This window comes from Dasypus novemcinctus, chromosome 2 (assembly GCF_030445035.2).
Source record: "Dasypus novemcinctus isolate mDasNov1 chromosome 2, mDasNov1.1.hap2, whole genome shotgun sequence".
Classification (NCBI taxonomy): domain Eukaryota; kingdom Metazoa; phylum Chordata; class Mammalia; order Cingulata; family Dasypodidae; genus Dasypus; species Dasypus novemcinctus.
The window spans coordinates 6360138-6374448 of NC_080674.1; the positions used below are offsets into that span (position 1 = coordinate 6360138).

The 14311-nt window shown below is 37.9% G+C and overlaps 1 protein-coding gene across 2 annotated transcripts in view; it reads left to right on the plus strand.

Annotated features, from left to right (window-relative positions):
- Window positions 1–14311, plus strand: part of ADCY2 (adenylate cyclase 2) — a 455060-nt gene that overhangs the window by 337089 nt on the left and 103660 nt on the right. For both annotated transcript variants that reach the window (XM_071207382.1, XM_058306528.1), the window contains exons 13-14: window positions 4955–5024; window positions 8255–8352. In XM_071207382.1, coding sequence (XP_071063483.1) covers window positions 4955–5024; window positions 8255–8352 — 168 coding nt within the window. The remainder of the gene's footprint in view (window positions 1–4954; window positions 5025–8254; window positions 8353–14311) is intronic.

Below are 14311 nucleotides of genomic sequence, written 5' to 3' on the forward strand. Positions count from 1 at the left end.
TAGTTGGTGCTGGGGTTTAATGTATACCCAGGGTGAGGAGAGGGGTATATGGGGACCCCATATTTTTTTAATGTAACATTTAAAAAATAAATAAAGACAAAAAATAGCACATCTTATGGTAATGAAAAGTGCAATGAATGAAATTTTTATAACATTGGAATCATATAATAGCAGATTTAAGGAGGCAAAAGAAAGAATTCATGAGCTTGGAAAAATGGCCTCTGAAAGCGAACATACAGAAGACCAGATGAAGAAAAGAATGGAAAAAATTGAACAAGGTCTCAGGGAACTAAATGACAGCAAGACATGTGCAAACATATGTGTCATGGGTGTCCCAGAGGAGAATAGAAGGAGAAAGGGGCAGAAGGAATATTTAAAGAAATAATGTTAGAAAATTCCCCAACCCTATTGAAGGACATAGATATCCATGTCCAAGAAGCACAACATACTCCCATCTGAAAAAATCCAAATAGACCAACTCAGAGACACAAACTAATCAGAATGTCAAATGCCAAAGACAAAGAGAGAATTCTGAGAACAGCAAGAGAAAAGAAATGCATAACATATAAGGGATACTCAATACAATTAAGTGCTGATTTCTCACCAGAAACCATGGAGGCAAGAAGACAGTGGTCTAATATATTTAAGATACTATGAGAGAAAAACTTCCAGCCAAGAATTTTATATCCAGCAAGACTGTCTTTCAAAAATGAGGGCAAAATTAGAATATTCACAGGTAAACAGAAACTGAGAGAATTTCTAAGCAAGAGCCTAGATTTTCAGGAAATACTAAAGAGTGTGCTAGAGCCTGAAATGAAAAGACAGGAGAGAGGGGCCTGGAAAGAGTCTGGGAATGAAAATTATAGCAATAAAAGTAATTAAAAGTGTCAAAAGAGTGGTGAAAATAAAATATGACAGGTAAAACTCAAATAGGAATAAACTTAACCAAAGATGTAAAGCACTTGTATTCAGAAAACTGCAATCCAATGTTAAAAGAAATCAAAAAAGTCCTAAGTAACTGGAAGAACATTCCATGCTCATGGATTGAAAGAGTAAATATCATTAAGATGTCAAATCTACTCAAATTGATATACAGATTCAACACAACCCTGATAAAAATTCCACCAGCATTTAAAAAAAAAAAATTGAAAACACAATTGTCAAACTTATTTGGAAGGGTAAGGAGTCCTGATTAGCCAGAAACATTTTAAAAGGAAAAGTGAACCTTCATCTCCAGACTTTAAATCATACTATTAAGCTATAGTGGTAAAAACAGCATGGTACTGGCATAAAGACAGACACATAGACCGATGGAACCAAATTGATGGTTCAGAAACAGACCCTCACATGTATGGTCAATTGATTTTTGACTAGCCTGTCAAACCCATATAGCTTGGGCAGAACAGTCCATTTAGCAAAATGGTGCTGAAAGTACTGGATATCTATAACCAAAAGGAAAGAGGATCCTTATCTCATACCTTATCCAAAAATTAACTCAAAATGGATCAAAAACCTAAAAATAAAAGCAAGAACCATAAAACTCCTAGAAGAAATTGTAGGAAAATATCTTCAAGACATGGTGTTAGGTGGTAGATTCTTAATGGAGATAAGAGAGGACTGAGATGGACTACTGATGTTTAATATATGTAGAAGTTTTAATTAACTTTACTGTAAACGTGTAGAAATGTGTAGAATGGATGGTAACAAATAGTGGGTAATAGCTAGTTTATAAATTGTGATGTGGCTGAAAATGGTAGTCTAGGGATGTAAATGCCAGTTGACAGAATGCTAGAGAATAATCGAGGAACTGAATAGCATAGTAAACCAAGAGGAGGATGAGAATTGTGGTTGATGGTACAGATGCAAGAGTGTCTTTTGTGAGCTAGAGCAAATGTATATCACTACTTCAGGGTGTTGGGAACGCATGGGAAAAATACATCTGGAATAAGGTATGGACTGTAGTTAGCAATAGTAATATAATCTTGCATCTATGCAAAGATGTAGTGTGTTGATAATGGGGCAGTATGGAAAATAAGAGCCAAATGTATCCTATGGACATGGTAACAATCAGATGATATTATCTTATCTGTAGCAAATGTTCCACCACAGTGTGGTGTGTTAAAAAAGTGGTGTTGCTTGGGAATTCTGCACATGTCCATGATTGTTTTATAAGTTTACAACTTCTGTCATAAAAAATATATTTAAAAAATAATAATAGGGTGGGTTGGGGGAAAAACACATCAAATGTAAGATAAGGACTATAATTAGTAGTAAGATTTTGACACTATTCTTTCATAATTTGTAACAAACATCTCACAACAATGCAAAGTGTTGGTGGAGGGTTGATGTATGGGACCCCTATATGATGTTATGCATGTTCGCCTTGTAAGTTCACAACTTTTACTATACATTTAATTGTTTATGTATGCTCATATATAAATGACATGAAGATAATAATAGGAGGGTTGGGGGAAAATACTTTGGTTAGTAGTAATATTTTGACAATGCTCTTTAATCATTAGTGAAAAAGGTTCAACAACAATGTAAGGTGTTGGTGGTAGGGTGAGTTAAGAGAGACCTGTATGATGTTATATATGTTTGTTTTGTGAGTTCACAACTATTACTATACACTTATTGTTTATGCATGTTTGTGTGTGGTTGATATATTTCAATAAATTAATTTTTAAAAAATAAAAAAGTTACTACTAACTATAGCCCATATCTTATATTCAATGTATTTTTTCCAACCCACCCTACTATTTTTTAAAATATATTTTTATTACAGAGGTTGTGAACTTACAAAATAATCATGCATGTGTGTAGAATTCCCATACAACACTTCATCACCAAAACACCACACCATGGTGGAATATTTGTTTAGATTATGAGATAATATCATCAGACTGTTAATACCAACTATGGTCCATAGCATACATTTGGCACACTTTTTCCATAACCCCCCCATTATCAACACAGTACGTCTTTGGCATTGATGCAAGAATATTACAGTGTTGCTGCTAACCACAGTCCATAGGTCACACAAATTGCATTTCCCCATGCTTCTCCACATTTCCACCACCCTGCAATAGTGACATTCATCCACTTTAGCTCACAGAAGGACACTCTTGCATCTGTACCATCAACCACAATTCTCATCCACCTCTGTGTTCACTGTATTATTTAGTCCCTAGATTATTCTCTAGCTTTCTTTAAATTGACATTTACATCCTCAGACTACCCTTTTCAGCCACAATCCCATTTATAAATCAGCTGCTACTCACTGTAATGTGTTACCATCAACCATACACTTCCACTCTTTTACAGTCAATTTAAACTTCTAAATACACTAAGCATCTGTAGTTCTGTAGTTCTTCTCAACCTTTCTCTTGTTAACTCCATGTATTTATTATTCATATTTAGTTCATATCAATGAGACCATGCAATATTTGTCCTTTTGTGTCCGGCCTACTTCACTTAGAATAATGTCTTCAAGATTCATCATGTTATCATATGTGTCCCAATTTCATTTCTTCTAACTGCAACATAGTATTCCATTGTATGTATATACCATGTTTTGTTTATCCTTTCATTGGTTGAGGGACACTTGAGTTGTTTCCATCTTTTGGCAATTGTGAATAATGCCGCTATGAACATTGTTGTGGAGATGTCTATTCATGTCAAAGTTTTCAGTTCTTCTGGATGCATTCCTAGTAGAGAAATTGCTGGATCATATGGTAATTCTATATTTAGCTTCCTGAGAAATCGCCAAACTGTCTTCCACTGAGGCTGCACCACAATCCCATCAACAGTGAAGTTGCTTTCCTATTTCTCCACATCTTCTCCAGTACTTGTTTTCTGCTTTTCAATAAACGGCCATTCTGCGTGGTGTGAGATGACATCTCATTGTTGTTTAGATTTGCATTTCTCTAATAGCTAGTATATGGAACATTTTTTCATGTGTTCTTTGGCTATTTGTATTTCCTCTTTGGAGAAAAGTAGTATGTTTTTTGACAATTATATCTAGACATTTTTTTGTGCATAGATTTGGATTTTTTCTCACATTCCTGAACTCATGAATATAAAATGTATCTTTCTATTTCAAGCACCTTACTTCACGAGGTGTGTGTTTATTTTATTGCTAAATGTGTGACTGTATCAGGCATTATGCGAATATTTATCTTGCAATTATATAAAGTATTCAAGTGGCAGGTGACTTTTTTTTTTTTTGTCCTTAGGTCTGTCTCTACTCACAGCTTCTTTCTGCAAACACATTTCTAAAAGTCTGTGAATATATAAGAATGCACACTTCCACATAATTTTTAATTTTCAACATCTCAAAGAGAGGGATGCATTTATGCATGTCTGCATTTGTTTTCATCAACGTATTATGCTAGAGTTCTGAACCAATTGCTTGTTATGTTAGAATTTTACCAATTTTTTGAAAGCTGTATTCAAACACTATGTTTACTTTGTATAAATGGGTAAATTGTAATGTATGTATTTTCATTAAGTGTGGAAGATATTTTCTGATCTTTCTATGATGGGTTGTTTTCTATAAGCTAAGAAAAATGAGACTAGCCCATGAACCACATGCTTCAGATGAAACTACCATGTGATTTCAGAAAAACACCAGGAAACAAATTCACTGATGTGCTTGGATCTTTTTGATGGCATAGCCCTAGTTATTTAATTTGGAGAACTTGAGTTTAAATTTGACATGACAGATCATATGTAATATAGAATTTTCCAAGGAGGGCAGGGCATGCCTATGAATTTTCTACTTGGAAATGCTGTTAGCATTCTTTAAATTCTATATCCAGTTGTTGGGCATTATACATTTTGAGAAGTATTTGGTTTGGGAAGGCTTATAATCAAGATGGAGGAATGCAAGTCATTTTTAACAAGTAGTTCCCGATGTTTAGTTTTATGATGTGTCTGTCCTTTTTATTTCCAGGCAATGGCTCAAGTCTGAAGACATCCAGAGAATCTCATTGCTTTTCTATAATAAAATACTAGAGAAAGAAGTAAGCTGTTTTTCTTTTAAATCAATTGTTTTTACTCAAATGTTAGTTTTTTTTAAAAATCCTTCATTAGAGTGTGCTCATGTTATTTACATATGACTTTTAAACTTCCTCTAATTATATGAGAACTCTTTGGAATTTTTTTGTGGTTCTTTAATGCATATATTGATTTATAATGTTTCTTGTCACCCAGTTTCCATCCTCGGCTAGCCACCAATCTCCACATTCCTGGTATAAATGGTGGCTAATTTTTTTTTTTCCTGATTTGGGCTAAGGGAAAGCACCAGGAGCTGACACTGGCTTTCTCAATGCAAAGTGTTCTTAGAAAATGTTTTAAAAGAAAGTAGAATCCTTTCTGACCAATTGACAGTGTCTTTACACAGATTTTTAAAATTTTTGCCAGAAATATGAGATTCAGATTCAGCGTTCAGGAAAATTTGAACCCAATTTTTTAAGTTGTGTTGGATCTTAATACTTTCTTATATGTTGTAGTATGACTCCTAAAGTAAGAACTGTTTCAGGGAACCAACGGACAGATATTCAGTTCTTACATGTCAACCTTTGCATGTATGTACTAAAATGAATTCAGTAACTATTGTAGAAAGGACAAGCATTCTTCTGAGTCAACTTTATTTCATTAGCTTTTTATTTTTGTTGATCTAGAAAAGGAACAAGAGTTAGAGGTAATTTCCATCTCCAACCATATAATTACAGGCTTAGTTTGAAATAAGCTATTAAATCATTTTCTGCAGCCACTGTACTGATATTAAAAGTTCCTTGAGAAAACTCAGTTCATTGTTTTATAAATACCGAAAGGAAATATCAAAATTCCTTGCAAAATGAATCATTGGATTGAACTTCTATTGTGTTAGTGGTCAAGAATATCAATTGCATATTTCTAAGTAAGGGACTTAGGATGTTTTCCAAAATGTTTGTTTCCATTGTTTTCCAAAATGATGTTTGATGTAATTTATTACTATTGACCACCTCATCCTTGAATAACAAATCTTAATGGCTAGTTACTCTTTAAATGCTACATGCTTTCCTTCCACATAGAAGTCCCTTTTAGTGTATATACTACCACAATGGCAATTCCAACTCATGTCTCTGCATAAAGCCCTGATAAGAGCTCAATTGAATCCATAGAGCTCACATTGCAGTGGTTGTGCTAGTACTACTTCATCACTGAGTAAATTCTCCTGACTGTCAAGTCACAAAATTCACCAAAAAGATATTCCTGAAAACTGGAAAGTGATGATCATTTAAAAATGCAGCTCTTGCTAACATTCCCCATGTGTACATATTGGCAAAGACCAACTTGAAGGCAAATGTTCGAGAGCATAAAGATGTAAGCTCCCATTTGGCCACTTATCTCTGGCCTGCTCCTTAAGAGGCAGTGTCCTAGTTTGCCAGGGCTTCTGTAACAAAGTACCGTAGACAGTTGGCTTAAAGAGCAGAAACTTATTGTCTCATGGTTCTGGAGGGTGGAAGTCAAGGGGTCTTGCTCTCTCACTGTCTCTGTCTCCCTCTTTCTCTTTCTGTGTCCAAATTTCCTCTTATAAGGACACCAGTCAGATTAGATTACAGCCCACCCTATTTAGTTTGGCTTCATCTTAACTAACAGCATCTTTAAAGATTTTTACAAATGAGTTCACATTCATAGGACAGGGGTTGAGGACATAAATGTGCCTTCTGGGGGAACACAGTTCACACCATCACAGGTAATGAGGGGGAAGCTGCCTTGGCCCTGTGGTTAGGGTGTCCATCTACCACATGGGAGGTCCGCGGTTCGACCTCCTTGACCCGTGTGCAACTGGCCCATGTGCAGTGCTGATGCACGCAAGGAGTGCCGTGCCACGCAGGGGCATCCCCGCGGAGGGAAGCCCCACATTCAAGGAGTGCGCAACGTAAGGAGAGCCTCCCAGTGTGAAAGTGCAGCCTGTCCAGGAATGGTGCCGCACACACGGAGAGCTGACACAGCAAGATGATGCAAAAAAAAGAAAGATTCCCATGCCGCTGACAACAACAGAAGTGGACAAAGAAGACGTAGCAAATAGACACAGAGAACATACAACCCCGGTGTGGGGGAAAGGGAGAGAAATAAATAAATAAATAAATCTTAAAAAAAAAAAAAGGTAATGAGGCATATCAGAAGACAAACGCCAGTGGACAAACTGGAGCTCCTGCAGACAGCCCTTCTGAAGCTAAAATCCAAGAAACACATGTGTTTCCCTTGACTCGGTAACAGTCTGTGCAAGTATAATTACTGCAACCTGTCAGTATTTTCGGGAAGTTTGAATGACAGACTCTATTTCCTGTCATTGTGTTATAAAACCCTCTTTTGCAAGGCCATGTAGCTGTGAGACTGGGAGGATGCGCTCGAGGCGGGTCTGTGTTTCACGATGGAAACCCTGGTTTCACGATGATCGAGCTGCATCTTCCTGGACTGTCACTCACTCATTCTAGGCTGCAGGTCTCTCATCCCACGCTAGGAACAATCACAGCTACTGCCTCACGAGGGTGTAAGGATGACATGAAGTGAAAGATGGAGACCTCTAGGGGGCCTGCGCGTGGGCACGGCCACACGAGGTAGAAACCGCCTTCGGCAGCGTGGTGGCTGCCGCAGGTGTGGCCCCGCACTGCATGCACCTGTGTCAAGCAGGCGCCGTCCCAGGTAGACTGCTGCCTGGGCCCCTTCACCGTGTGACCCCCGCCCAAGCACAGGGCTCGATCACGGCCCTGCACCAGAGCCCCAGGACTTGTCCGTCTGTCACTGTCCTCACCACCTCTAGGGAGCATTAAGATAAGACCTCAACATGAATAAATAACCTCGCTTTCCCTCAATACTGTTCAGCGGTAAACTACTATTATGTGAAAAGCCGTTCCCTGTTTACAGGCACCAGACCTGCAGAGGAACTAGGCACCCGAAGGGGCCATCTGTCCCTTGGAGTCACACCTTTTTCTGGTCAGGTGCCCCTTCTCCCCGTACTGGAAGGATCTGACCCTCTGTTAAAGGGTTTCTGAAGAGTTCCACTCGTTCACATCGTGGTTTTGAGAAGTCACTTATTCATCATTTAGAGGGCCGAAGGCTTCTGCCCACTACCTCAGAGATAAGGACCATCATCCTTTGCTTATTCTTGCCACGGTCTACAATTTCTACCATTAGGTTGCTAGATAATGTCGGCAGCCCTTCTCTTTGAGAACCACTTTTAATGATTTATTTTCCCCCTTAGTACCGAGCCACTGCACTGCCAGCATTCAAGTACTACGTGACCTGTGCTTGCCTCATATTCTTCTGCATCTTTATTGTGCAGATTCTCGTGTTGCCAAAGTAAGTATACCTGGGTTTCCATTGGAATTCTCTCTTGCTTTGTGGTATACTCTTTCCACTCTAATTCAGTTATGTTGCTGAGTGTGAACGGGTCTTAATGTCCAAAGTGAGAGGTTGTTTAGCATGTCCCATAGAGCATAACTTGCTCTATGATGGTGAGGGGTCCCCGTTTGTCGTGCTTGGTCATGGTACTATTGGATTTTTGAAGTGGTCATGGTGTTTCAGGGATTGGATCTCTGTATTTCTGGTCTAGGAAATGTGGCCCAATGAACTTAACTGAAACAAAGTCATCTGATGTCGTTTTGATAGTAGCATTACCTTGCCTTTCCCTGCCATCCGTCCTTTTTCCACATTCTGTGAATTATACTTCCCTCGCCTGTCTCTGAAGTCCCCTCTCTGCAGCCAACTCTGCCTTTTAGAAGTCACGTTCAACTTGGCCTCTCCCAAGAAAGACTTGGGTGGGAGTGCAGAAGAAGAAACTGAGCAAACTGGATTTCATCCACACGGTAGCACTTTGGCATAGGCTCTTTCTAATTCCACCTATTGTGGAAAAACCAGTCACTTATGTTTCTAGATAATATTTTTGCTTAAACCTTCTGAATGAGTGCAATATAAGCCAAGTGACTTTTTTTAAGTGTCCTTTTTAAACAGATTCTCATTTTACAGTTTCACAGAAAAGAAAAACAGAAGGAAAAAAAAAAAACATGCCTGTTATTCTTACCAGGATGGAGGACATGAAAAGAAATGCCAAGATGTATTTTCTTTCCCCTTATCATTATTAACTTTGTAAAGACAAAGTGACCATTTTCAATCCAGTGGGATTTAGTTTATGCTTGCATTTAACTTCAGTGGTGCAGCCAGAATTTGAGGACAGCAGGAATTGCTGAGATTGGGTTGCATTTTATCTCATGAAGATGCTGAGCAGACTAGAAAGAAGTGGTCTGTCTTTCCAGTTTTACCCTGAAGGATCCACCAAGGCACTGAGCCAATACTATGGCATTTATAGAAGTAAAAAGTCGAAATATTATTCTAATATGTACAACTCTAAAGCTATCTACCCCCTTTTAGAAGGAGTTGTCACAAGGCACACGTTGCCATAACTAAGTGTTGAAATACATGGGCCATGCCATATGTGCCCTTCTAGATTTATAAAACCTTCAGTGGAATTTCCCAATGTCAACATATAAGTTTTTCATTCAAAACACGCTTAACAAATCAACCTCTTTCTACATGCTAGGCCTATACCACACAGTGTGGGAGAGAAACAACCCAATCTGCATGCATTAGGCTTTCTACCTGGAAGGCATTTAAAAAGTTACATAAACAAAGCAAGTGTTACCAAGGAAATGGGCTCTTATTAATCTTAATTAAGTAGTTTCATTTATTTTTTTACATCTTCCTATTTGCTGACTATTTTTATATTCTCTACATTATATCATGTTAATATCCTGATTTTTTTGTTTTTCTTTTAAAAAATTACTTGAAATGAATTATTTCATAGTTAAAGTACAGAGTAACTAACATAATGAATACTCACATGCCACAATCCAGACTTTACAAATGTAAATACTGTGTTGTGTTTACTGTAGATATGTTTCTATGCCCTTGGTAATGATATTATTTGAGTTACATTACTGGAAAGGGCATCTATTTGAATTTCTTTTTTTTTATTTATTCAATCTGATATTTTTCCTGTATATTAATATGACTTTTGTGTTTTCATCTTATTTACTGTTGTGTGGAGGCCCACTTCTACCATTTTGTGTTTTAATTACATTGCTTTTCTTTGCTTCTTTTCCCCTTCCCTAACTCTTAGAAGATTGATTGATTTTTCTTTATTATTTATTTTCTTTACTGGTTAGTAAGTTGCATGTTTATGTTTATTATTCTTTTAAGGTTTGACATTAAAATGTTAAAATTTATTCTTTACTTACTAAATTCTAAAGTTTGTCATCGTTCCTCAAAAACTATAGTGTATTTTTCTTCTAATTAATACGTATCATTTATTAACGGTTTCATTGAGGACTGAGTAAGTAGCAATAGTTTCCATGTTTTGTTTGTATTATCTGCTTTATTTCACTTTTGTTCTTTTTTTTTTTTAAAGATTTTTTATTTTTATTTTATTTAATTCCCCTTTTCCCCCGGTTGTCTGTTCTCTGTGTCCATTTGCTGCGTCTTGTTTCTTTTGTCTGCTTCTGTTGTCAGCGGCACGGGAAGTGTGGGCGGCGCCATTCCTGGGCAGGCTGCAACTTTCTTTCACGCTGGGCGGCTCTCCTTACGGGGCGCAGTCCTTGTGCGTGGGGCTCCCCTATGCAGGGGACACCCCTGCGTGGCACGGCACTCCTTGCACGCATCAGCACTGCGCATGGGCCAGCTCCACATGGGTCAAGGAGGCCCGAGGTTTGAACCGCGGACCTCCCATGTGGTAGACGGATGCCCTAACCACTGGGCCAAGTCCGTTTCCCACTTTTGTTCTTTAGTGATGTACTTTAACTGGGTATGAAATTCTAGTTTAACACCTGTTTTCCCTCAGCGTTGTGATGATATTCCATTGTATTTCAGCTTCTATTGCTGCTAATGAGATGTCTTCTATCAGTCTCATTCCTTTTTAGTATTTTGCTTTTCTCCTCTGTGTACTTTTTGATTATCTTTTCTGGATTTTCACAGTATTATTTCTTGATGTATACTTGTTCTTATTTACTGAAGTGCCCCAGTATGATTTTTCAATCAGTTCTTGAAAATTCTCTGCCTTTTTCTCCTTCTACATTGCTTTTTTTCTACTTTCTCTATTCTTTCCTCCTGGAATTTTTATTAGGTATATGCTGTTCTTTTTATTCTGTGTCTCAGGCCTTGTAATTTTTCCTCCAAGTTTCTATGCTTTATTTCTTTGTACTATGTTGTGATGATTTCATCATCCCCACTGAGTTTTACTTTCAGTGATTTTTTTATATGTAAGAAAAATATTTGGTTCCTTTTAAACTTGAAATTTTTCAAGATTCTATATTTCATCTTTGGGGTTCACTTTTCCTTTCATTTCTATGAACACTTTAAATATACGTATTTATATTTGTTCTGTCATTATAGTCCATAAATATGTGATTTCTGGCATTTAGTCTCTTTGTTGACTGTCTCATAGTGGTGTGTTCCCTTGTTATCTGAATCTTTTTAATGTGAGTTCATCAGCAGCAAGGGATTTGGCCATAGATATCTCATGTGTTCTGCATTGTGAAGGCATCCCCATGGCATAGTTTCCAGTTTATTTCTTCCAGGTACCCATAGGCTCACCAGTTCAAATAAAAATATTTTGTTAAATCCTCAAGTTGAGGTTCCCACATGAGATGGACCATGAATTTGGATCAAGGCCCTTGTAGAGAGCAAGACTGGGAATCTCAGTTTCATAGATGACTCTTTTCCACTCATGGCCCTTGGCAGACAACTTCTCTGATCATTGCCAGGCTGGTGGACCCAGTTTTTTCTCCCCTATTTCCTGGTGGGACAGCACATCATGGCTCTGACTTTATTCAAGAGCATAGTTCAAATTTCCCACTAAGCAAATGCCTGAGACTCCTCTACCATGAGTAGACAAACTTCACGCTCTGCAGCATGTGTCAGCCCCTGGGATTCCTGGCACCCCTGTGCCATTTGCCCTCAATGCTTCTCAGTGGTCTGCTTTTGAACACCCTCTTTGCGCCATATTGATTGACATCCCCTTACTTATTGAATTGTAGTTTTGTTGTTTTTTTTGTTTGTTTGTTTGTTTGTTTTTGGTAAACGGCCTTATTTTTTGAAAAAAGGAAAGAAAAAAATCAATGGTTTATGAGTGAATGAATGAGTAATGATGACATAACAAATAAGAGAGGAAATTTTGACTGTGAAAGGAGCAGTAGGGAGAAATGTTTACCTGTTGTTTGACCCTTAAAGTTTGCATCTGGCTCTAGTCTCAGAATTTGAATAGCTGTAATTAAATTATTTGTGGGTTTTTCTTTTTAGAGTTCTTCTCTCACTTCTGCCCACCCTATAGTATAAATTTATCACAAATGTGACTTCTATTCAAACATCAAAAATGTTCAAACATGAATTATTTTTGCATTTTTAGTTGTTTCAGTAATCTTGTATGGCAAACTAAAGAGATGGTATTAAGCCATGCATGAGTAATTGCTTTAACAATGATATTTTTCTCACAAATTTTAGCTAAATATTATGTTTCATTAGCCCATGTTGAATTGAGAATAACATTATATTATAGCTAAGAAAAATTAGTAAAAATTAGTAGCTAAATTATAATCTTAAATATCTTAGAACTATTATTCTATTGAGATTCCTTTATACTTTAATAGTTCAAAAGTCACTTTTATTTATATGCTTATTAAGGAAAAAATGGAACAAAGAGAAGAAAAAAAACAAGATAATTCTCTTTGCCCAAGCTAAATAAACCACATAGCTTTTACAGAGATGAATACCCTGGTTTGGATTAGGTTCATCTGAGAATACCTCAAAATTAGTGCCTTGACTAAGTTATCTGTTTCCTTCTCCCACACATAGATAAAGGCCAGAGGTGGCAGCTGGAGGTGGTATCGTGCTCCATCCCTCAGAGCCTTTGGAGACAGGGCTCCCTCTGATTCACCCTGCTGTCCCTGAGCTTTCATGCTCCTCTTCATTCTCTAAGATGGCAGCATCCACATTATAAGCAACAGGATGGAGGAAAAGACCAGGAATCAGAGAGTTTAAAGAGTTCATACATGCCATCTCTTGAAGAAAACTCAGAGGAGCTACCTATGACTCTGCAGTTTATATCCCAAGGCAGAGTTCTTCATCACATATCCAGCCCTAGCTGCAAGAGAGGCTGGAATATGGTCTTTAGCCTGTGCCCCCAGGCCCCTCACTAAAAGTTCTATTATCACGGAAAAATGGATGTTCTGTGAACCACTGCTCTCTCCAGAAATAACTGATGACTCTAGTTAGCTACATATAGCTGCTATAGTAAAATTTGAGGAACTATGACAGTAAAAAGAAAGCTGAACACATTTTAACTTGATGAAACAGACCAGTATAACTTTGCTTTCTATCTAGGGTTACCTTTTCAACATTTATAATAGAAAAAGTACATAAAATATATGTGAAGATATATACAATAGAAATTCCTACATACATCAGTCAGTCAGTCAAGGAATCATCCAACCGCTAGTTATTGGGACCACATAACTACCCAGTTAGAGATGCTGGGAAAACAGCAGTAGCCCCTAAAGTCCCTTGTCCCATATACCTTACATTCTATTAGGATAAACAACGATCATGTAATAGACAAATAAACAGAGTAGAGACTGGGAAGTGATGGAAGGTGGTATTGCTGGTGTTAGTGGTCAGGAAGGCATCGCGGATTATGTGACATAGAAGCAGAGGTGTGCATAAGTGGGAGTGTGAATCATGTGGCTATCTAGCAGAAGAACATTCTAGATGATGGCAATCTAACCTGAGTTCAAGGAATAGTGAGGCAGCAGGGTCACTGGAACAAGGTGGGCCAGGGAAAGAGTGATGGGAAATGGGAGAGGAGCAGACTGGGAAGAGCACATCCGACCAGCCCCTGTAGGCCACTGCCAGGACTTTGGGTTCCATTCTTAGAAGCACTCGAGAATTCTCAGCCAAGGGCATGCTCTACCTGTGTTATGAAAGTATCAGTTTTGTTTCTGCAGGGGAATTGGGGTCAAAGGTAGAATTAGGAAGACCAGTTAAGTGATGATGATGGTTTGAACTAGGATGGCAGGGGAGGGGTTAAAAAGCGATCAAATTTAGGATAGATAGTGAAGAGTGATGTAGGCATATCTTGCTGGGTTGGATGTGAAGAGTTAAGGGAGAGTTAAGTTCTGTGGTTTGGGGCCCTGAACAATTGGAAAAATGGAGTTTGCCATTTACAAACAGTGTTGCTGGATGTAGGAACATAGTGTGGGAGAGGTGTGGAACC